We start from the raw sequence: 26,200 nt of genomic DNA on the forward strand, positions 1-26,200 counted from the left end.
CTCCAACCAAACGAAAAGAAAAAGTTTAAAGCGTCTTTCTGGTCAAAAATGATTCCGCCCATGTAGCAGAACTGCATGAAAACGAGCAGCGTGAACATTCTACAAAACGTCTCTTTTTGTGTTCGACGGAAAAAAACAAAGTAGCACGGGTTTGGACTGTAAATAATGACGACTGGCCGAACTTTTCCTTTAGGGTTACGAAACATGACGTGTTTTGTTGGAACTAAAATACACAAATGAAACGTTTTCATGTGGCTGTAAGTGATTCCAGAAACAGCTGTATGACGTCACAGGGAGGTAGAGCGATAAATAGCCAACGCCAGACTCAAACACCAGCACTATCGGTGAGCTGATCGGCCCGTGAAGCGTCTGAGTCTTTGGGGAGACGAGATGGCATCCCCAACGCACCGGTCTTTCCCAGAGAACGGCACTAATGTTCAGTTCCTCACAGTGTGCTCTGGCTGCAGGTGTGTGTGTTAATGTTTCCCATCAGTGTGTTCTGTCCGTGTGCTGCTTCACTGCTTGCTCTGCTTGAGTCTCTCGATGTGGTGGCAGAGTTTGAGCGCCGGTCCCAGCTTCAGACCCATGTACTTCATCACCATGTCGCTCCTCAGTAACATCAGAGCTTTCCCGTCGATCTCCTGCAGACGGAGTTTTAACACAGTTAACTCTTTCCACGCCAAACACGGAATTTTCAGTTATTCATGAGACGGGTGCTTTGTCCCAATTCACATACTATCTAAAAATACTATTCACATACATACTAAAAAAAAAATAAGTTTCTGGGGTATATTTGTAGCTATAGACAATAATACATTGTATAAATAAAAATGATAAATTTGGGATAATATCCAAAAATAATGAGGATAATGATATTTAGTACATTTCCTACAGTAAATACATAAAAACATAATTCTTGATTAGTAATATGCATTGCTAAGAATTCATTTGGACAACTTTAAAGATTATTTTTTTTTCAAAATTTTGATTTTTTTCAAAATTCCAGATTCCAGATTTTCAAATAGTTGCATCTCAGACAAATATTGTCCTCCTAATAAACCAGACATCAATGGAGAGATGATTTATTCATCTTTCAGATGATGCATACATCTCATTCTCAAAAGAATTGACCCTTATGATTGGTTTTGTGCTCCAGGGTCACAAATAGTGTTAAAAAATAGAATTAGTATGTCCCAAATTATAGTATGTTAAAAAAAGATTTTTGATTCATTTGAATGATTACTTTTAGACTCTGCTTGTTATTTTACTGTGCTGCAACCTACTTAATGCAAATACAAAACCAGTCAGCAGTAAATATAAAATAAAAAATACATGTGTTTTTTATTTATTTATAATTTTATAGTAAATAATTATTTATTGATAATATTATTTTTTATTAATAAATAATATTTTAAAGATTTTTGAGAAAATCTGTATTGAACGACATTTCAATAATTAAATTTACTCAAAAATAAACTTCATGAATGAACATATTTGCTAATAAGAGTTAGGCTCCCCACACATAATGCAATCGAGAGAATATTTTAGAAGAGCGGGTTTGATTAATGCTCACTTTTCTGTGTTTGTATGCGTTTGTGCATTTAGCAGATGTGATTTGCATTGCATTTAAGTTTTTTTTTTTAAATGCATTACTTGATGCATTCCCTGAGAACTGAACCCATAACCTAGATGTGAGATTGCACACTATTTCAACACTAGCACTAAAGAAAGGAGTAAACTGGTGTGAAGGCCACTGACGTGTTTTCTGAAGAGCTCTGCGTGTGGAGCCAGCGCTGTTGGGTCTGCATCCCGCACAAACTGCATCACTTCCTCTATGGACCAGGAAGACGGGCTCCTGCCGGGGATTCTGGGAAGGTCAGCCGGTGTCTCAGGACCCGTGGTGGAGCTGGCGGCTGAGAGAGAGAGAAAGAGAGATGCTAACGTGATTATGTAATTTGTTTTCTTCTTTGATGCTTCTGTCAGGTTTTCTGAGACGTATCTGAAACGTTACAGAGATGTGAAGAAGGTCTTAAAGGTGACGTAACATGAAAAAAAACAAGATGTGCTCTTCTGAAATAGAATATATATTTTAATATGGTTATTTCTGTCAACATTTTGATACTAAAATGGTTCATATATTAAATAACCACGTGAAAAAATATCTATTTTTTATGATGCAGTGAATGAAATGCTTTACAAATGATTTATTTTACAACAATAGACATTCAAAACGGCATGCAAATAAATATAAATAGTATAAATATTTTTTTTTTGCTAAATGTATGTGTACATCATATATATATATATATATATATACATGTACATATATAATACTAAAATATATCTATCTCCAACAATATTAAAGTGAATAAAGTCTATACTCATTTAATATTATATTAAATTTACAAAAAAAATCTGAGCAGTATTTACCACAAAGAAAACATTAGCATGCACATAAATATATACTAATACATGTAATACTGAAATAATTTCTTGATTTTAAGAGATTTTAAGTCAATATTTCAATAATTTACCACTTGCATGACATATTTAATATTTATCTGTATTTTTTTATTGTTTCATAATTATTTTTTTATTTAATTTATTTATAGAAATTTTGTTTTTAAATCATTTATTTTTTATTTATAATGAAAACATTTACAACATTTAAATAATAAAACAATTCTGACTCTCGGTTCTAATGACAGCTGATTTGTGATTATATGGGTCTGCAACAGGTTTATTATTACTAACTGAAACTAAATCCCATAAAAAGCTTTTTTGAAATTTTATTTCAGCTTTATTTCTCATTTTCATAGTTCATTTACTATACTGAAAATATAAATGAATAAAAATACTGACATAAAAAAAAAAACTACAACTTGAAATAAATATCTAATAATTATATTAGATATCATCTCAGTGACGTCTCACCCTCCACTCGTCTGTGCGTCTGTGTGACGGGGTTGGAGGCCTGTCTGCGTAGAGGCGGGCCGTTGCCGTGGTAATACGGGCTGCTGGGTGGTGATTGGTACTCTGAGGTGCTTCTCAAAGTCTGTGGGCGGGGCGTCATGGAATTAGAGGCGGAGTCCATGAAGCGCTGCTCCTTCAGTAATCCATTCTGCTCTGGAGGAAGAGTCTCCGCTACACACACACACACACACACACACACACTCTTCATAATTCAACAGAAATTCTGGTCCCTCTTTATATTCGGTGGTCTATGTGTTTGCTGTACCATCTGACGGGTGTGTGTGTGTGTGTGTGTCTGTGTTTGCTGTACCTTCTGACGGGTGTGTGTGTGTGTGTCTGTGTTTGCTGTACCTTCTGACGGGTGTGTGTGTGTGTGTCTGTGTTTGCTGTACCTTCTGACGGGTGTGTGTGTGTGTGTGTGTCTGTGTTAGCTGTACCTTCTGATGGGTGTGTGTCTGTGTGCAGGAGCTTCGGGGAGAGAGGAGCGCAGTACGGCGGAGAGTCTCTGGAGATCCGCTTCACACCTCTGCTCAGAGACGGACCGTCTGACAACATCTCCTCTTTAACTACACAAAACATATGACATCAAAAATAACATAATCATCAGTCATTTACTCTCAAATCTGTAAGAATGACACAAAAGAGTTTAGACGTTTGTCATCAGTGTTATTTTAGTATTATCTACACACCAGTTTAATAGTATTATAATAGTATGATATTAATATTTTTACAGTTTGGCGTTGCTTTTGTCATTTTATTAGTTCTTAGTTTTATTTACAATATATACTAATTCATTTATTACTATTTTAAATTGGCTTTTATTTTTATCTTATCAGATTTAATTTTTTTATGTGCTTTGTCATTTTCCATATTTTTTGTATTATTAATATAGTATTATATTATTTATTCTTAATTAGAATAAATATTTTTAATGAGCTTTTAATCGTAATTTTATATTTAATATTTTAATTTTTCATTAGTATTTTCTTTGTTAAAATGTTAATGTTTTGACATTTTTTGTATTCTTTTGAAACAATTATATTATTTATTAATATTCTATATTAGTTTTTACTTTCAGTTTCATTTAAATTTGGTTTTGGTAGTTTTCCGTTTTTTTTGTAATAATTTTGCGTTTGTCATTTTATTTAGTTTTAGTACTATTTATACACCATTATGTATTTATGAATATTCTAAATTAGCTTATTTTCATAATTTATTTAAGTTTTAGTTAATTAATCGATTTTTTTTTATATACTATTTTAGGATGTATAAATATTTAGATTTCTTTATTTGTTTAATTGTAATTAAAATTTAGAGTGTCTTATTTCATAAATTTTATTTCATAAATTTTATTTTATTTTATTAATATTTTGAAACGTCTTGTATTGATATACATTTATTTTGGTTCATTTTTTACCTTGTATTTTATTTAATATTTACTTTCCTCTTCAAACAAAAATGATTTTTAATAGTTTTAGTTAACAATACATTAGTTAACATTTGGCCTAACAACTTAAGCAACTTCAATTCACAGCATCAGAATACCAGACACTCTTGTGGCCAGTCTGAGCCTGTAAATGTACCTGATTTAGCGCGGTCGTAGGTGTTGTGTGGACTGAACGGTTGACTGCTGAACAGATTATCACACTGAAGGTGTCGACACACTCGCTCCAAGAAGCGCAACACAAACCCGGCGCTCGACGCTGACGGCAGCTTCACCAGCCGCTTCCCACCATCTGTTCGGACTAGAGAGACAAACCAGCACTTCATTATTGTGAGTGTTTAAAATCAGACTGAATCAGATTTGTTGTTAAGCACTCATCAGTACCTCTGACCACCTCTCCTCCGCCGCCTTGGCTCTGCAGGCACCCCAGAAGCACTTTGGGCTGGTACGCACAGTCCAGACAGGCCTGAACCGTCTGCTGCAGAACCAGATTCACTGCCTCCGGCCCGAAGTGATCCGGCAGTCTCTGAACCTGTTTACGGTCCAGATGTGGGCCACAGTTCCCGTGTTTGTTCACATATACGCACACTAATGGAAACGGAGAGGACAGGCGTGTGTAAACATTACTGTACAGAAACATTATGACCAAATCCAATTAAAACTGATTATTGTGGTTATATATTTTATATATATTGTGTTTAGTCTACTTTAATGTTTATGTGCCCTTACGAAAAATAACCATGGTTTTATTATAGTAAAACTGTCTGATAATTGTGGTTTTATAGTCTGATTACTGCAGCTATAATGTCTGATTATTATGGTTATGTAGTCTGATCAAGGTGGTTATATAGTCTGTTACTGTAGTCATGCTGTCTGATCATTATTGTTATCTACTCTTATTAGTTGCTATATAGCCTGATTACTGCAGTTACTGTATATAGTCTACTTATTATGGTTATGCAGTCTGATAATTGTGGTCATATTGTCTGATTACTGTAGTTATGTAGTCTGATCAAAGTGGTTATATAATCTGATTACAGAGGCCGTATGGTCTGATAATTGTGGTTACATAGTCTGATTACTGCAATTGTTGTATATAACCTACTTATGGTTGTGCAATCTGATCAAGGTGGTTATATAGTCTGATTAGTGTAGTTATACTGTCTGATCATTATGGTTATCTACTTTTATTAGTTGCTATATAGCCTGATTACTGCAGTTACTGTATATAGTCTACTTATTATGGTTATGCAGTCTGATAATTGTGGTCATATTGTCTGATTACTGTAGTTATGTAGTCTGATCAAAGTGGTTATATAATCTGATTACAGAGGCCATATGGTCTGATAATTGTGGTTACATAGTCTAATTACTGCAATTTCTGTATATAACCTACTTAGGTTGTGCAATCTGATCAAGGTGGTTATATAGTCTGATTACTGTAGTCATACTGTCTGATCATTATGGTTATGTACTCTTATTAGTGGCTATATAGCCTGATTACTGCAATTACTGTATATAGTCTACTTAATATGGTTATGCAGTCTGATAATTGTGGTCATATTGTCTGATTATTGTGGTTATGTAGTCTTATCAAAGTGGCTATATAATCTGATTACAGAGGCCATGTGGTCTGATAATTGTGGTTACATAGTCTGATTACTGCAATTGTTGTATATAACCTACTTATGGTTGTGCAATCTGATCAAGGTGGTTATATAGTCTGATTATTGTAGTCATACTGTCTGATCATTATGGTTATCTACTCTTATTAGTGACTATATAGCCTGATTACTGCAGTTACTGTATATAGTCTACTTAATATGGTTATGCAGTCTGATAATTGTGGTCATATTGTCTGATTATTGTGGTTATGTAGTCTGATCAAAGTGGTTATATAGTCTGATTTCTGTAGTTACAATGTTTGATTATTGTGGTTATATAGTCTTATCAAAGTGGCTATATAATCTGATTACAGAAGCCATGTGGTCTGATAATTGTGGTTACATAGTCTGATTACTGCAATTACTGTATATAACCTACTTATGGCTATGCAATCTGATCAAGGTGGTTATATAGTCTGATTATTGTAGTCATACTGTCTGATCATTATGGTTATCTACTCTTATTAGTGGCTATATAGCCTGATTACTGCAGTTACTGTATATAGTCTACTTATTATGGTTATGCAGTCTGATAATTTTGGTCATATTGTCTGATTACTGTAGTTATGTAGTCTGATCAAAGTGGTTATATAGTCTGATTACTGTAGTTACAATGTCTGATTAGTGTGGTTATATAGTCTTATCAAAGTGACTATAGAATCTGTATATAGTCTACTTATTATAGTTATGCAGTCTGATAATTGTTGTCACATTGTCTGATTATTATGTTTATGTAGTATTATCATAGTGGCTATATAGTCTGATTATTAAAGAGATATGGTCTGATAAATTTGTTTCCAAAATCGGATGAATGTAGATATATATGTCTGATTATTATTGATTATTATATTAAAGTCTGAATTCAATATAGTCTGATTATTGTGGTTATTTAGTCAGATAATATAATCTGGTCACTGTGACTATGTTGTGTGATTATTTTGGTTATGCAGTCTGTTTACTTTAGGTATATTGTCTCTATTTGGTTATATGGTCTGATTATTAGGTCCTATGGTCTGATAATTGTGGATTTTGATCACTTAACTTTTACAGTCTTCTTATGGTTACGTAAACAAATTATTGTGTTTAGATACCTCTGTTAAAACAAGCTGACCACTGTGGCTACATAGCCTGGTTATACACAGAAATTTCTGGTTATGTATTCATACTGTGTTCAAGAAGTCAGATTTACCTCTCTTTTGTTGCACACTAGCAGGTATATTTGTAAAGAAGCTCATTTTATTACCAGTAGACACCACAGATGAGGGGGATCCCAAAGGAGAGAGACCCTCGCTGGGCATCTGAGTCATGGGGACCCTGGAGTCTGAGCTAGTTGCTATAGACATGGCACTCTGGAGGAGTCTGGGCTTCCTCTGAGAAACAAAAACACAATCTGCTAAAGTATTTCACCAAATGACACCCTCCACAACATTATCTAATGTGACAGCCCTTCAAAAATCCACACAAATGTCCTTTAATGCTACCTTGTGGCCCGGTTTAGGTCCCCTCTTCTTGTATGGACGCAGGGGATGCTGGGAAATGGGCGTGGTTTGGGGCATGGCTTCTCCTTGATCTTCTAGTTCCTGGGCTGCAGTGGAAACAGCCAGGGCTTTCAACAGCGCGAGGGTCTCGCTTTTTGGCCGCCGTCCCCTGATGCCCTTCCGCACAGGGAGTTGAGGAAGAGGAGTCGGCAGGCGGTAAGGAGACGGCATGGAGCGCCGGGGCGGTTTAGGGTTAGAGGAAGAGGACGAGGAAGGTGTAGGACCCGGTTTTGAAACACCGACTGCAAGATTAAAAAAACAAAGGGATATTTAAATTTTTTTTTTCTTATCATAGCTGTAATATAGTCTACTTATTATGGTTAAAGTCTGATTACTGTGGTTATATAGTCTAGTTATGTGGCCTTATTATTTTTGTTATATAATCTGATTCCTGCAGTAACAAAATATAATCTAGTTATTATGATTATATAGTCTGATTATTGATGTTATATAGTCTGATTACTGTGGTTTCTATATATAGTCTACTTTCGTGGTTAAATAGTCAGATTAATGTGGCTATAATCAATTTACGGTTATATGGTCTGATTATTGTGGTTACATAAACTGATTACTGCAGTTGCTATATATAGTCTAAGTATTATCGTCATATATAGTCTTGATTGCTGAAGTAACTATAGAGTATATAGTCTACTTTTATGGTTATATAGTCTGATTATTGTGGATACATAATCTGATTACTGCAGTTGCTATATACAGTCTAATTATTATTGTCATATATAGTCTTGATTGCTGAAGTAACTATAGAGTATATAGTCTACTTTTATGGTTATATAGTCTGATTATTGTGGATAATCTGATAACTGCAGTTGCTATATATAGTCTAATTATTATCGTTATTATAGTCTTGATTGCTGAAGTAACTATAGAGTATATAGTCTACTTTTATGGTTATATAGTCTGATTATTGTGGATACATAATCAGATTACTGCAGTTGCTATATATAGTCTAATTATTTTCGTTATATAGTCTGGATTACCGGAGTAACTATATATAGTCTACTTATGGTTATATAGTCTGATTATTGTGGTTATGTAGTCAGATCATAGTGATTGTTACATAGTCTGATTACTGCAATTATTTTATAGTCTACTTATTATGGTTAAAGTCTGATTACTGTGGTTATATCATCTACTTACAGTTATGTGGTCTTATTATTGTGCTTATATAATCTGATTCATGCAGTTACAAAATATAGTCTACTTATCTTGATTATATAGTCTGATTATTGAGGTTATATAGTCTGATTACTGAAGTTACTAGTATATATAGTCTACTTTTTGTGGTTAAATAGTCAGATTATTGTGGTTATCTACTTACGGTTATATGGTCTGATTATTGAGGTTATATAGTCTAATTACTGAAGTGACTATATATAATCTATTTTTTATGGTTAGTCTGATTATTGTGGTTATAATAAATTTATGGTTATATGGTCTGATTATTGTGGTTACATAATCTGATTACTGCAGTTGCTATATATAGTCTAATTATTGTGGTTATATAGTCTGATTACTGCTGTAACTATATATAGTCTACTTACGGTTATATAGTCTGATCATAGAGGCTATATAGTCTGATTATTGTGGTGGTATGGTCTGATAATTGTGGTTACTTATGGTCATTTAGTCTGAATACTGCAGTTACTGTGCATAGTCTAATTATATTGCACAATCTAATTGTCTGATTGTTGTGTTGGCAATGTTGTCTGATTGTTGTGGTTATATTATGTCATCATTTTGGTTATCTAGTCTTGGTTAAGTAGTTTCGTTATGTTTATTGTTAGATTACTAGGTGTTATGGTCTGATGAGTTTGGTTTTACAGTCTGATTACTGAAGTTCTATTGTAAATTTATGGTTATATAGATTATTTTGGTAGATTACTGTGGCAGTATAATCTCAGTGTCATGCATCTGATTATTTCACGAACCTGTCACAATGTGATGCATACAAAGAGTCTGTTATTGCATGTTTCTTTGATATTTATTGCTTGAAAACAGGACCTACATCCCAAATTTTAGTAACAAATATCACAAAAATAGCAGATAAAATACTTTCATTTAGAATTAATATAACATATTCAGAACAGCTCATATAATATTTAATATGGCCTCCATTTGTTATATAAACAGGAGCCTTATATTGTAGAATATACGTGGAAAGTGTGCGGCCAAACACACACACAAACACACACACATGTTGGTATATGTGGTTTATGGGGACTCTCCATAGGCGTAATGGGTTTTATTCTGTACAAACTGTATTTTCTATTGCCCTACCCCAACCCTACACCTAAACCTAACCCTCACAGGAAACTTTGTGCATTTTTGGATTTTCAAAATAACTAATTCTGTATGATTTATAAGCATTTTGAATTACAGGGACACTAAAAATGTCCTCATAAACCACTTCCTCATTGTAATACCTGTGTCATACCCATGTCATTATACAAATTTGTGTCCTCATTAACCACATAAACAAGCTCTCTCACACACACACACACACACACACACACACACACACACACACACACTTAAATCTGAACACATACTGTCCTTTAATGCACAGTGAGGGCCCTATTTTGCACCCAGCGCAATTGACTTTGTACACCGACGCATGTGTCATTCCTAATTTGCACCCACGCAAAGCGCGCTTTTTTTCACTCCACAGAAGCACGTCGCTAAACTAGTGAATGAACTTGCGCTCCTGGGCGGTTCAGCGCAAAAAAGGAGGCGTGTTCCGGCGCATACAATCCCTGGTGCTATTTTGCTGTTCCATTAAACAATTGCGCCACTGACCAGAAAAAACCTAGTCTAAAGTCAGTGGCGCGCTGCGCGTTGTTCATTATGCTATTTTAAGGGCGCAAGCTTGACCATAATGTATAGCGTGCACAACGCGCATACACTTTGCTCATGTAATCTACACAGATGCAACAGTTATTTTTGCAAATCATAAATTGTTACACTAAAAAAATATGAACACATGAGATGACGGAAATCATTATGGTGTGCCACGAAGATGTGAAAAAATAGGCATGCTGCATAAATCTAGCTTACAAATTATTCAGGCTAATTGTAGTAATGAAGGATCAGACCTGTTTGCCCAATAGTAGCAAGACATATATGTATATAAGGACATCTGACAAATTGGTTTGTCCGTCAAGAACCAGGAAAAAAATAAATGAAACAATTGTGGCTATTTCCTCCCACGCCTGTTTAACCGACGCAATTTTGGGTGGGTTTCTCCCATCCCCATACAACACAACTTCTCTGTCTTTCACTGCTCTTACAAGAACATCAGTCTCCTCGGCTGTGAACCGCTCCTGGCGTGCGCCTGGTAAATACGCCATAATAATAGCAATCCATAATGGAACTTGCGCACCTGCTTTTAAAGGGAATGTTGGATGACGCTCTGATTGGTTTATTTCACGTTACGCCCAAACCACACCTATGAATAATGAAGCTACTTCAGACCAACCCATTTTAGATTTGCGCCGGGCACAAGAGCCATTTATCCCGCCGGGAAAATAGCAACAGCGCCGAGACCCGCCCACAAAGTTACTTGCGCTTCGCGCTTTGACACTTGCGTTTCAGATCGTTAAAATATGGCCCTGAGTGTGTCATCAGTGTGTGGCTGTGGATACGAGTGCATGTTTACCCCTAAATAACTCCAGTAACTAAATTAGAGGATGTGCGGGAGGAAAAAGAGTTTGCTAGAGATCTGACACGCTTTACTCAAGCATATGGCAGCGATCACACAGACAGGCTTGAGTTTTAACATGACCCACTACCCTACAGTACAGTACAACAAAAACATTGTTAATGCAACTGATTGCTCTGGTAAAACCTGAATTTTCAGCATCATTACTCCAGTCTTCAGTGTCACGTGATCCAAGAAAACTTGTTGAAAAACATTTTTTTTTGTGTGTGTGTGGAAATCGTGATGGAATTTTTTTTCAGGATTCTTTGATGAATAGAAAATTCAAAAGAACATTTATTTGAAATAGAAATCTTTTGTTACACTATATATGTCTTCACTGTCACTTTTGATCAATTTAATGCATCCTTGATTATTTACAGTTATTATTTTTTTTTATAAATTAGGCACGTCCTACCTGAATGCCACAAAGCACAGAAAATAATCCCACGCTCATTAAAACATTTCATGCAAACTTCTAACTGAAGAGACTCCTCATTTAATGTTTTTGGTCTGTCTGATGTGTGTGTTTCAGTTAAACGCTTTTTTCTAGTCGTAGGTCTTTACTGTAAACACTCTTACCACTTTTCCTCTCCGTCTGTCCCATTTCTCTGGTTATTCTCCATCTTTTCTCACAGATGTGCGATTTGTTTATTTTCACACAAACTCTCGAATCCCTCCTGACCCGCGCGGCTCATTGGCTAATTATCTCATTTACACATAATTACTTGGATGGGCTACAAAAAAACAAACAGCGCAGGTCATTCCATATTATCCAGATCCAAAACAAATCCTTTAAACAAATGTCAGTAATTCGCAGAACAACATGCGGCGCGGAATTACAAACACTGCAACGCGAGATCCGGAGGTTTGTATAATTTGGGGAAATTTTCTGCAAACTCCAAATGAATTCCAGCTGCGGCCGAATGAACATTAATGGAAACATGTATATCATCATCTACGGCTCAGACTGAGTCCATTCAAAACACCAGATCTGGATCAAATCCAAGCTGATTCATGACTTCAGTGTGTGTTTCATTTTACAGATCATTATAAAACGTTTCTGGATTCTGTTCAGTCAAATAAAGCGTTTTTATTACTTTCACGATCCATTCTTGTTAATATGAGAGTGAAATGTTCACCTTCAGTGGCAAAAATTACATTATTTATTGCACACAATATACTGTAGGTGCAATCTAGATCTAGCATACTGGCAATCCCAATCATAAGCTATATTTTTGTGTGAAAATTTAAAAGATTAAATATGGATCGCAAGTCGGAAAACCCAGTCAGATGCATCAATCTCAGATGCAATTATATAATTAATCATATTATCATTACTATAGATGAAAAGCTTCAACTTAAATGAAAATGAGAAATGTTGCATTGGCCACTAACTGAAAAAATATATGTTAAAGTTGAAGTTAGAAATATATATAAGCATATAACAAATTTACTAAAATGTAATCCATATAAATGAAAGATTATATAGTATAATAAAACCTAAAATAAATCAATTCAAAATCCTAACTTATACTGTAATAGTTAACAAATAATGAAGCTGAGTGAATGTTGAAGTACTAACATTACTAAAACAAATAGAAATATATATATAAAAAAAACTAATACAAATGACAAAAGCTTAAAACAAAATTACTAAAACTTAAACAAAATTTAAAATAAAACACAAATAATTTAAAATATTATTATGTATTATAGCTCTAAATAACACAGAAGCTATCACATTAAATTCTTCTTCTTCACTCTTTTTTCGTTTTGTTTTAATCAATATATTTCTATTTTATTTCACGCCAGATGAGGTTTTAGTTTAGGCCAGATGGAAACATACCACAGAACAGACCAAATGATGATTGCATTAAGTTTTAAAGGCTGAAAGAGTAAAGGAAGACGCTTTAAAACCTCTCTGAGAAACAGACAGCCTTGATTGAGACTGAAGGAAAGTGTTCTCGTCTCAGAGGATCACGTGATCCTGAGGGGGTTTCTGGGTAAACGGTGGTGTTTCAGAGAGCTGTAGCGCGCCCTGCTGCTCACACAAGCAGTTACACCTCGTTACTTTCTTCCTTTTTACCAGAATACAGAAAAGCACAGGAACCAGAGGCGTTTTAGTGTTATTTATATGATATCACAGTACTTATACTATTTTGAGTTACCTTTTTAAAAATAGAATTCCAGTTTTTAAGTAATAACATTATTTTGTTATTTTTACACTTCCATTTGGCTTTCATTTATTTTTATCTCAGTTCTAGTTTTACTCGTTTTAGTTCTTAACTTTTTTTTTTTTTTTTTTTACAGCAGTAAGCCGTCAAGGCATTTAGTTTTGATGCACTAAGTAACTTTTTGTCTTCTAATGATTAATGAAAACAACTGCATTCATCTTGACTAACAATTTGTTGTATTATGGTTTTTCATATTTTGAATTTGTTTTTATTTTTATATTTTCTGTTTTCATTTGAATTTTAGTTAACATTCTAGTAATTGGGGCAATTTTGTTGAATATTTCTCTATCTATCTATCTATCTATCTATCTATCCCACTATCTATCTATCTATCTATCTATCTATCTATTTTTTTTTAATGAGTTTTAGTTTTGAGGGAATGAGAAATGTTGCACTGACAATTAGCTGAAATAAAATAAGTTTGCTAAACCAAATTAAAAATCCATTAAGCTTTATCTAAGTTGACTTTTCACCAGGTTCAGTCCAGTGCTATGTTATCATTATGATATGATATTGTTTATGATTATTTATTTATTTATTTTTATTTTTTAGTAATTTTGCTCCGTGTTTTTGTCATTTTTATTATTATTTAGTATTAACTTTATTTCAGTTACATACATATTTTAGTACATCAATTTTGGGTTTTTCTGCTTTATTTAATGTAATTTAATTATTTACTTAATTTTTTAAAAATGTAATATGTAGTGTTTATTTTCATTTTTAGTTGGTTTTTATTTATTTTTTTTCTTTATGTTTTTTTTTTTTTATGGCTTTGGTGGGATATTAACCTACAACCTTCCCAGACCAAAACTCAGAGATGCAAACATGTAAGAGGGAAAAAAAGCTGACAACATTGCGTGAATCTGAGGCATGCTCCACACCAGATTTCTAATAAAGATATTTACTTTACATGCTTTACAAAAAAAAAAAAAAAAAATTGCATCTTTTTGCAACATTTTATAAAAATCAAGAATGAATATATTTGATCAAAATCCCATGTTATAAAAGATAAAGTGCTATGCATGCTATTAAAGACAATACTGGCTGATTAGACAGCAATCTCTCTCTCTTCACCGATTCCTCATCTCAGAGCGAATACGACCCTCTAAGAGAGTTTCTGAAGTACAGAGTAAAGGTTTGTGAAGCGGTCACTCACTGCTGTTTCCGGGCGGCTGCAGGCTGTGTTTGGTGACCGAGCACCAGCCCACGGGGAAGATGTCCCTGGAGTCATAGTGGCACCAGTAATCGAACGCCCCCCTCCAGCCGTCGAACATCACGAACACCTCTTCCCCCTTCACCTTGCCGATGGTGGCCGGACAGATCAGGTACGGGTTCTTCTTGTCCACAGCCTCCAGCTTCATGCCGGGCTTGAAGCCGTTCTGAGGCGGCCGCAGCGGCTCCTGCCGGAAACACAGAGCGTCAGTGTCAGAAAACCCTTTTAATGTGATTGCATGATGTGACTCTCTCTCTGAAGAGGTCCAGAACCTTTTTAAATGCCGTGGCAGGTGCTATTTCTGCTCCATTAAGGGTCCTCAGGAGAAACATGGGCCACGACGAGGCGTTCATCCTGAATCCTGAGGACACGAGGGAGAGACGCAGTTATTATCAGTGATTCTGCTCCAGTGTGATCACATTCATCTCCAAAGTGGAAGACGGCAAAAGAGGAAGTAAAATGAGAAAAGACTATATAATTTCCTGCAACAGACCAATGTTGTAAAAAATAAATAAATAAATAAAATAAATAAATAAAAAAAAACTAAAAAAAAAAAAAAACTGTAATTAAAATAGTGTAAAAATCTAATGGAATATATTTAAAAAATAATATTTTCATTTAGTTTAAGTTGAAGTACTAATATTACTACAAGTAAAACAGAAATTACATTTAATAAAGTCTAAATAGGTATAAAAAAACTAAACCTACACATTCTAAAAGGTAGTAATAAAATATAAGAATTATTATATTTAATTATTTAATTATTATATTATTATATTATTATTATAAGTATTAATTGAAACAGGAAGGCAGGTGACATTAGAGAATAGGATGTAATTTCTATTTAATTGCTATTATCGTTAACTAAAATTAACAATAAATACAGAAAAACATTTGTCACGTGAAATAAAACAAACATTAATAGCAATAAAAAAGAAAGAAATATATATATATATATTTCAGTTAGTTGCAAAGGAAAATTTTACATTTTTGTTCGGTTTAAGATGAAGTGCTAAAATCAAACAACAAAAAAAAAACATAAAATAATAGAAAACACTAAAATACACAGTAAAATTGCAAAAACTAAAACTAAAAATGTAAACTAAAATTAAAATGATGGGAAACGAGAGAATAAACAAAGCTAAATTATTTAATTTTTGTTTAGTTTAAGATGATGTACTAAAATCTCTAAAACTAAAATAAAACTAAACATTTTAATAAACAGTAACAAATAAAATTGAACATGAAAAAAAATAAAAAAATTAAATAAAATATATATATATATATATATATATATATATATATATATATATATATATATATATATATATATATATAATTATGAATTATATTATATGAGCATTAAAATAAATATAAATAAATACTAATAAAACCGGAAGAAAGGCAACATTAAAGAAGAGGATATAATTTACGTTAATTGAAATAAAACATAAAAAAACCTACACTTGTTTGACATAAACATGAATAAAAACTAAATAAACATACTCTAAAAAAAGAAATGGAAACAGAAAATCTAAAATGAAACCGAAAACAAAAAACTAAGACTACGGTGGTGTTATAATGATACTCAAGTAACACAGACCTGTGGAAAATTAAGCTAAAAATGAAGACGGACGAGCGCTCTGAAAAACAGCCTTATGGAAATAACACGCAGCTGCTATATTTGTCCACTTGTTTGTGTAAAACACTGACTCAGCATTAGATGATTCATTCTTCTAAGATTAGCTGTTGAGAGGAAGTGACATCACTCGTACCCAGCGGCGGCTGCAGCATGTCTCCGTTCTTCTCGCAGGTTCCGATTGGCTGGATGTCGGCGGAGTCGACCAATCGCCAGAAGTCGTTGGTGCTGTCGCTGCCGTCCAGACGGAGGCGGAGCCTCGCGCCCATCAAGCCCATCACCGTGGCGATGCAGGTGGAGGTGGAGTTACGAGGGTCCCGGGCCTCCAGCTTCATCCCCACCTTGAACTCGTTTGAGGGAGGAATCCGAGACTGGAGAACAAACACTCAGTATTAACATACTATTCATTATTTTGATAGGTTTGCATTTGAATTATTATTGATTATAAAATACCAATCTAAAAAATATACACTACGAGTCAAAAGATTTTGAACAGTAAGACTCTTCTGCTCACCGAGCCTGCTTTTATTTGATAAAAAAATACAGCAAGAGCAGTAAAAAATTTTAAGATTTTTACTATTTAAAAGAACTGATTTCTATATGAATATATTTTATAATGTAATTTATTCCTGTGATCAAAAAGCTGTATTTTCTGCATCAAAATAATTAATTCTATTAGATCGGATAAATGCTGATCTTTGAATCTTTCTATTCATCAAAGAATCCTGAAAAAAATGCGCTTAACTATTTTGAATATTGATAATAATAATAATAATAATAATAAATCTTTATTGAGCAGTAAATCATCATATTAGAATGATTTCTGAAGGATCATGTGACACTGAAGACTGAAGTAATAATGCTGAAAATACAGGAATAAATTACATTAAAAATATTAAAATAAAAAGCAGTTATTTATAATAGTAAAGTTATTTCATTAAAAATAATTATATATATATATATTTTAAAAAATGTATCGTTTCTTTTCAGAAACTTCTCACTGCTAGTGATAAAAAAGCTAAAGTTAGCATGTGTGTTTTTTGTGTGTGTGTCATATTTGATCCATCAGGCTTTTATGGCTCATACCATCTGATATAGTGAAAATATGGAGGAAATGGTTAAATTAAAATTAAATATATGCATTTAGCAGACACTTGACTTACAGTGCATTCAGGCTACATTTTAAACCTAACATGTGTTCCCTGGGAATCGAACCCACAACCTTGCGCTGCTAACACAATGTTCTTTCACTTGAGCCACAAGAATACAGGGTTAAAGTGTTTTTATTTTTATTTTATTTAAAATAACTTGAAATGCTCTTTAAAGACGGCCGAACCATCATCGCCTCACCTGTCTGAAGCAGCCGGGAGGAGCAGGATCAGACGAGGTCTCTTTCAAATACTCCTCCCATGAGAACGACTCCGTCACTGCAGCAGAGAAACACACCGATGCTTCACAAACTCACGACGATCGCGTACAGCACTTAAAGTTCAGAGTCTTTACCTTTGACTGGTCCAGGACCTGTGAGAGACATGCTCCGGCTCACTTTATCCTTCTTACTGTCTTTGTGATCTGCAAAAGAGAAATTAATTTTGAAGTACGGAAAAGTCAAGGCTTGAATATCACGTACTGGATTTCCGATCATAATGTTCAGCTGAAGAAAGATAGTCGTAGAGGTTTGTAAATGATGAATGCATTATCACTTCTGGGTGAAGTTGATAGTGTCAGGGGGAACACATTACAAGCAACTCAAGTTAATGTAATTATGCTTTTAAGTAATTAGTAAAGTAATGCATTGCTTTTTAATAAAAAAAGAAAAAGATTCAGTATTCCTCAAAATGAGTAAAAATTAAAAAGCTAAATCAGAATATGAATAGGGTTGGGAAATCGAAAATTGATTCCAATTCTAGAATCGGACAATTAAGTTCAGGACACTTAAGTTCTGGAATTGGACACTTAAGTTCAGGAATCAGATACTTAAGTTCAGGACACTTAAGTTCTGGAATTGGACACTTAAGTTCAGGAATCAGATACTTAAGTTCAGGACACTTAAGTTCTGGAATTGGACACTTAAGTTCAGGAATCAGATACCTAAGTTCAGGACACATAAGTGCTGGAATCGGACACTGAAGTTCAGGAATTGGACACTTAAGTTCAGGACACTTAGGTTCAGGAATTGGATATTTAAGTTCAGGAATCGGATACTTAAGTTCAGGACACTTTAGTTCTGGAATTGGACACTTAAGTTCAGGAATCGGACACTTTAGTTCAGAACACTTAAGTTCAGGAATCAGATACTTAAGTTCAGGACACTTAAGTTCTGGAATTGGACACTTAAGTTCAGGAATCAGATACTTAAGTTCAGGACACTTAAGTTCTGGAATTGGACACTTAAGTTCAGGAATCAGATACCTAAGTTCAGGACACTTAAGTGCTGGAATCGGACACTGAAGTTCAGGAATTGGACACTTAAGTTCAGGACACTTAGGTTCAGGAATTGGATATTTAAGTTCAGGAATCGGATACTTAAGTTCAGGACACTTAAGTTCTGGAATTGGACACTTAAGTTCAGGAATCGGACACTTTAGTTCAGAACACTTAAGTTCAGGAATCAGATACTTGAGTTCAGGAATCGGATACTTAAGTTCAGGAATCAGATACTTGAGTTCAGGACACTTAAGTTCAGGAATCAGATATTTAAGTTAAGTAATCAGACACTTAAGTTCAGGACACTTAAGTTCAGTAATCAGATACTTGAGTTCAGAACACTTAAGTTCAGGAATCAGATATTTAGGTTCAGTAATCGGACACTTAAGTTCAGGACACTTAAGTTCAGTAATCAGATTCTTGAGTTCAGGACACTTAAGTTCAGGAATCAGATATTTAGGTTCAGTAATCGGACACTTAAGTTCAGTAATCGGACACTTAAGTTCAGGACACTTAAGTTCAGGAATCAGATACTTAAAATCAGTAATCGAATATTCAAGTTGAGTAATCGGAAACTTAAGTTCAGCAATCGGAAACTTAAGTTCAGGAAACTTAAGTTCAGGAATCAGACACTTGATTATTATTCAAAAATTTCACGTGATTTTGCAGCTCTTTGCAGTTTTTATGTGGCCTACTGATTTTTGTGTATTGTTTTCAGCTGCAACTAAATGTTTTGCAATAATGAGGCACAGGATAAATATGTTTGATATAATTTTTTAACCACATTGGAATCGATACAATTTGAACAATAGCAACGCTAAATATGACGCAAACCTGCAATAATTAAATATGTTAAATAAGACATTATTTAATATTATTGTGTATTTAATCACATTTTATTTAACTTTCTTTGCTGCTGACCTGTGATGATCTAATTCAACCAAACTAAGCAAAAAGGACACATTTATGTTTCATTTTTGTCATTGCTGAATAGTGTTGAACTTTCTTCACCCGTCTTATATTCTTCATGCAATTTGTTAAAGCTGCGCTCTACTGTACAGACATGAATTTACAGAGTCGTATTTATTTCACTTTTATTCTGAAAAGTGAGCAAGCCCTGCCCAGATTTAAAAAGTGACTCAAAAGTAACTTAACGCATTACTTTCCATAAAAAGTTACTAAGTAACGTAATTAGTTACTTTTAGGGGAGTAACACAAATTGTAATACATTACTTTTAAAAGTAACACTCCCCAACACTGGAAGTGAAATCTGTAAGTTACTCTCTGGATGTTTTTTTACCTTTCAGTGTGGTTCGGACCATGTTTAGCATCGGCTGCTGTATGAACGTCCCGAGCAGTCGATCTGTGAGACACACAGAGATCATGCAGATCTGTCAAGTGGACATCTCTAGTTCATCAGGCATGTTTATAATTCAAAATATGTCTCTTAAGTGAGATGCATTTAACATTGTAGCAGAATTTATGAAAACATGCATAGCTTTTATGCTTGAACTGCTCCAATAATTGGATAATTCTTTATCATACTTTAATTTACAAATGGGCCATGGCTATGGAGAACCAAACCTGCAGAAATTTGAAAGTAAAAAATAAATAAATAAATAAAAATAAATACATAAAGGTAATACAAATTAATTAGATTTGTTTTAAATTTATTATTTTTTTAATCTAGTTTCCAATTGTTACATGTATGCATTTATTTGTAATTTATGCAGGTTTGGTCCTCCATACATGGGGCATGAATTATTAATTAGAATATTCTTTATTATTGTATTTGTTTTAAAATAATTAATAGCACCAAATTACCTTACACGTTTGTGTTTGTGTGTATATATTTATATATTTTATATTATATATATAACTTAGCATCGAAACAGTAAGTAATTTCTATTAAAACACAAAACAAATCTTTTAAATTGTAATTAAAAATATTAATTTAAATAAAATAGAATTTATTTATTTTTTCTGCATTTTAATATAATATACAATTTGATATTTATATATATTTTATATCTATTTTTTTATATATATATAATGCTTCTTTTTAAACAATGTGGATGAAATCTTATGAAAACACCAAAAGAATTATACATAAAAATAATAACATTTACACAGTTCATCACAAAACGTACAGTCACTGATCCTTGAGGAAGAAAGACACAATTTTAAAGATTAATTTTTTTAAGTGTGTAAATAAAGTTTTTGTCATAAAGCTTCATCTCAGTAGAAATGCCATGTTCAGGATTCTTATAAAAGATAAGAGATCATCATCTTGCATTTTCAGTAATATATATATTGCAGTTAAAACACAAACATCCCGAAGCGTTTCATGGTACAGGACACGGCTCTCTCTCTTACGAGACATGAAACAGAAAACACACTCTCTGCTGAGGGATGGAAACTTCCCAAAACACACAAGCACACACACTTCAGTTCAGCCGCCCACAGAAACACACACTTCCTTCTTACAGCCAAGAAACGCAGAGCATCTAATGAGCAAACTCTGCCACGGAGCGCTTCTGACACGAACGTGACAACGAGAGACGAGTCGTATTAGATCAGTAATTGATTCCACACGCCGGCAGACAATTATAGGCTGAAGAAATGAGTTGGTTATTTATGTCACGCAATTAAAGAGTTCATTCCTCTGACCTTCAGTTGTTCAGTCGCTCTCTTTCACTCTGACTCTCTGCTGATGTCTCCTTCTCAGCTTTCACATTCACAGAATAATGTGAGTGTTTCTGTGCTAAAGCACTCATTTCTCTCTCAGAACAGGGCATTTATTGATGAATAAAACCAAAACTATTCATTACTTTACATTTACATTTAGTCATTTAGCAGACGCCTTTATCCAAAACGACTTACAAACGAGGACACTGGAAGCAATCAAAATCAACTAAAAATATATATAAAGACACACACATACATTATATATTTTGGAAATCTTTACATGTATATATTTATATTCATATAATCTATATTATATATATATATATATATATATATATATATATATATATATATATATATATATATATATATATATATATATATTTAGTAAAATATTGTATGTTTGTGTATTTATATATACATAATAAATATACACAGTACACACACGTATATTATATAAACAGAAACTTTTATTTTAGATGAGATTAATCGTGATTGTTGCGCACTAATATACATATATATATAAATACACACACACACACACACACACACATATCTTAATTAATTTCACTAAATTGAAATTCACCAAAGTAATTAAAGTAACTAAAATAACAAAAAATAGCTTCAAAAAAAAAAAAAATACATTCAATATAAAAAGTAAATTTATTTTATTTCAGATAGTTGCCAAACCAACATTTCTCATCTTTTTTTTGTTTAACTTTACGTACTAAAAGAGTTAAAACTAAAACTGTACAAAATATTTGCATTACTTGAAATAAAATAAACATTAAATTAGAAAAATAATTTATTTTAAATTCAGATTGTTACCAAGGTAACATTTCTCATGTTTATTTAGTTTAAATTAAAATACTAAAATAACTCAAACTAAATACACCAAACCTAAGGAAAACTTAAAAACTTATAAAAAACTTATAAAAATTACAAAAACACACAATACATTTTTTTCAAAATATCAGTAAAAACTATTAAAACTATATTATCAATAACAATAATAATTAAAAAATAAACATTTCTCATTTCATTTCAGTTAAAGTACTAAAAAGTAAATAAAAACTATATATACATAAAATATTTAAGAAAACATACAACAAAATTAAAACAGTAAATATAAAATAAATATAATTCTAAATATTAACAAAAACAATTTAATGTAAAATGGTTACGTAAATACTGTCCAACAGTTTAATTTTAACTAAATTTACAATTACTGTAAAACTTATTTTATGCAAATTATTATTTATCAAATTACACACACTAGCATTGCTCATGTTTCATAAATGAGATCAAATTTGTGCGAAAAAGGTTGTAAAATCTGTTGTCAAATATTTTTATATATACATTTTATATATATATTTTTTTACTGCATATTTAATAGAAATATGCTGATGTAGCGGGAAAAATTTTCGTCTGTGAGATCAAAGGATCCTTAATTAAAACAACAGCATCTCTAATGATGTGTGCGGGGTCAGAGGTCATCGCTAATTGATCCTCTTGCTAACGAGTCATTTCCCCACAGACTCCTGACCCAGTGATCCCTGCGAACTATTCCTGAATATGCTCATATTTCAGCTATAATTACTGAAATCATATAAATAATTATTATATAAATGAATACAATCAGAACATCCTTAAAATTCATAAAAGAATCATTCACCAAAATTATAAACTAAATATGCATGAATCTCATTAAATGCAACTTTCACCTCAAATTCAAAAAAAAAAAAAACGATTTTTATCATGTTTTTTCCTTCTTTTGATAAAAAAATATTTTTAGCTTTAAGAAACTTGATAACTTGCTTTAATACTTAAGCTTGAAAGTAGGAGTAAATTTCATGAATTGTCAGCACTTCAGACTAAAGCAGCACTTTGTGAAGCTTGATAAATACAGAGCCTGATTCTCAGACACGTCTCATAATGTTATTGTAGATTTATGGTTTTCTCTTCATCAGAGAGTAAACCTGAGAGAGGAATCGACGCATGCAGCGCTAAAAAAACACATTATTCGATGCAAATCATTAGGCAAATGACTCACTTATTCCATTACACACACACACACACACTTGTTTAAAAAAAAATATGCTAAGAATCATCTATATATATATATATATATATATATATATATATATAGATAGATAGATAGATATATAGATAGATAGATATATATAGATATATATATAGATGATCCTTAGCATATTATTTTTTTTAAAAGTGTGTAACAAAAAGCAGTTAAACACATGCTGAACATACAAATAAGCAGAATATATAAGAAATATATGCGAATAAATGATTGAATGCAACAGTTTTCATGAACAAAACTTTAACACTTCCTTGAAAAATGTGTTCACTGAATAATTTTTTTTTTTTTTTTATGTTTTACAAGAAATACTATTTCAGTCATTGTTCATTTATTCATATATATTTAACATTCATGGTTAACAAAAATGGCCAAAAGTTTGATAAAACAGAATTTAATATCACAATTACTGTAAAAAGATATTAATGAACAAATTATACAAAAACTTAGATCCACTTTATGCAAATAAGTTTTTACTAATAAATCTTACTTAAGAAACGTATTAATGACTTTTGCCATCAAATATTTAAAATCAGTTGATCAATTGTTTTAATATTTTTTTTATATTAGAAAATGTTTATTAAATATTAAATATAAAGTAAATTGTTATTACGTTATTATATTGAATTTATCAAATAGAAAGTAATTAACATTAAAAATTACTATTACTGTTTTATTAAATGAACATCTCTTCTGACTCTCCTACAAAGCATTTTAATCATAATAACATCCCATAATTCCCACCGAAATTCCCAGAGAAAACCCTGCTCTATCAGGAATCCCTCTGATCTCAACATTCCCAGAGGCATCACAGTCCCGAAATAAATCCTCCCCCAAAAACACAATTATATTAATTTATTCACCCGACTGACGACATCCACAATCATTGATTCTCAGAAAAGCTTTGTTTGCTCAAGTCTGATTCACTGATTGACAGGTGGGCGGGGCTTAGTGGCGTGACTGGGTGTGGTGGGCGGAGTTTGTGTGTGTTTCTCTCCCTTTTCATCATTTATAACAACAAACATGCGCATGCTCAGGACTGCTTTCATTTGTGTGTTTGATTTCAAGCGGTTTGCATCATACAGCTCTCCTCTCTCTCTCTCTGTTCTCCATCACAGACACGCTCCAGACTAAACACAGCTACCTCCACCTGATTCACTTCACAAACACACACCTGCACACACTCATTTATCATGCTGAACAGCTCACAGCTTCTACATTTATAAAAAATAAAATAAAATAAAAGATTCGGAAAGTTTGAAGGACATCCCATATTCACTTATATCATTTTATTCCTACCTAAGTATTACAGTTATCAAACATGTAAACAAATATGTGATCCCTTATGGTTGGTATGGATTAAAAAAAATAAAATAAAAAAAGAATAATATTATATATATATAAATATGTTTATACATATATTTCAGTTTACAAATTCACTGAAATTTGGAAAGTAAATACTAAATCAATCATTATTTCGCATTATATATATATATATATATATATATATATATATATATATATATATATATTTATATATATATATATATATATATATAAACAAGAATTAAGACATTTATAATAAACACATCTAAAAATAATATTGTCAATAAATATTATTAATTATTATAGAAACAAATTATATACTTAAATACACATGAAATGTATTATAATTAAAAATTAATAGATTTTGTTTTACATATATTTCATATATTTATTCATACATATAGTGCATATCATATTTTATTATAATATATAGTTGTTAAAAGGTGTAATGTATAATTGTAAATAATCAATTGAAAACACTTGAAGAAAGAATAACTATTATAGATAGCAGCTGTTAAGTCAGAATATCATAAATACATAAAAATGACTAATGGCTGAAAAATGGCTCGTATTATGGGACAGAGATGGTAATAGATACTATGCTAATCTGATTCATTATCTAGTATTTAATAATTACTATATACATTACTGTGAAAGCGGTAATAAACGGGTAATACTGATATAACAACGCAATAACTAAATAAATAAATAGATAAATAAATAAATAATTAAATAACTTAAACATGAGTGTGTTTACAAACGCCTGAGATTGACAGCTGATATTAAGCAGACGTCATCAGCGATGACGACATCAGACACATCATCAACAATATGATCAATAACGACGAAAAACAACACATCTGTGCGTTATTTGACCAGCTTCGTCAGGATCCACGGACACTTCAGAAATAACAACATGAATAATGAATAATGAATTACGTGAATAATCGCCAGCAGCACAGAAAGTGCTGAACATCAGGCAAAATAAACGCCGAAATTATCATATCTAGTCTTTAAAAAAGCTCTCCGTTGCCATCTGATATAACGACTAGTATCATAACGCGCGGGAGAAAATAAAACAAGTGGAGAAATGTCGACCCACCTTCGCGATTTTGTCGAAATGTAGACAGAATTCAGCACTTTTCGCAGCTCTCCGTCGCCATGTTTGGGTCAGAACTGCGCATGCGCAGACGCACAGCAGCGTCGCGTGCTGCTTCTCGCTCAGACGCACACGTTTGTTT

General features: G+C 32.6%; 1 protein-coding gene across 2 annotated transcripts; it reads right to left on the reverse strand.

Moving 5' to 3' along the window:
- Nucleotides 1-31: 31 nt before the first annotated feature.
- Nucleotides 32-26,140, reverse strand: LOC113072522 (polycomb protein SCMH1-like). 2 transcript variants are annotated; one of them, XM_026245514.1, is made up of 15 exons: nucleotides 26,062-26,140; nucleotides 20,151-20,213; nucleotides 17,927-17,995; nucleotides 17,774-17,850; nucleotides 16,560-16,794; nucleotides 15,057-15,145; nucleotides 14,728-14,971; nucleotides 7,563-7,861; nucleotides 7,325-7,451; nucleotides 4,802-5,005; nucleotides 4,557-4,718; nucleotides 3,411-3,539; nucleotides 2,935-3,144; nucleotides 1,759-1,913; nucleotides 32-641 (listed from the first exon to the last, which is right to left on the reverse strand). In XM_026245514.1, the coding sequence occupies exons 2-15, from the start codon at nucleotides 20,179-20,181 to the stop codon at nucleotides 516-518; spliced, it is 2,157 nt and encodes a 718-aa protein (XP_026101299.1). In that variant the 5' UTR covers nucleotides 20,182-20,213; nucleotides 26,062-26,140; the 3' UTR covers nucleotides 32-515. The 2 variants fall into 2 exon arrangements, with proteins under 2 accessions (XP_026101299.1, XP_026101300.1); XM_026245515.1 differs by lacking the exon at nucleotides 20,151-20,213.
- Between the last annotated feature and the right edge of the window lie 60 nt (nucleotides 26,141-26,200).

Source organism: Carassius auratus, unplaced genomic scaffold (assembly GCF_003368295.1).
Source record: "Carassius auratus strain Wakin unplaced genomic scaffold, ASM336829v1 scaf_tig00009243, whole genome shotgun sequence".
Lineage (NCBI taxonomy): Eukaryota > Metazoa > Chordata > Actinopteri > Cypriniformes > Cyprinidae > Carassius > Carassius auratus.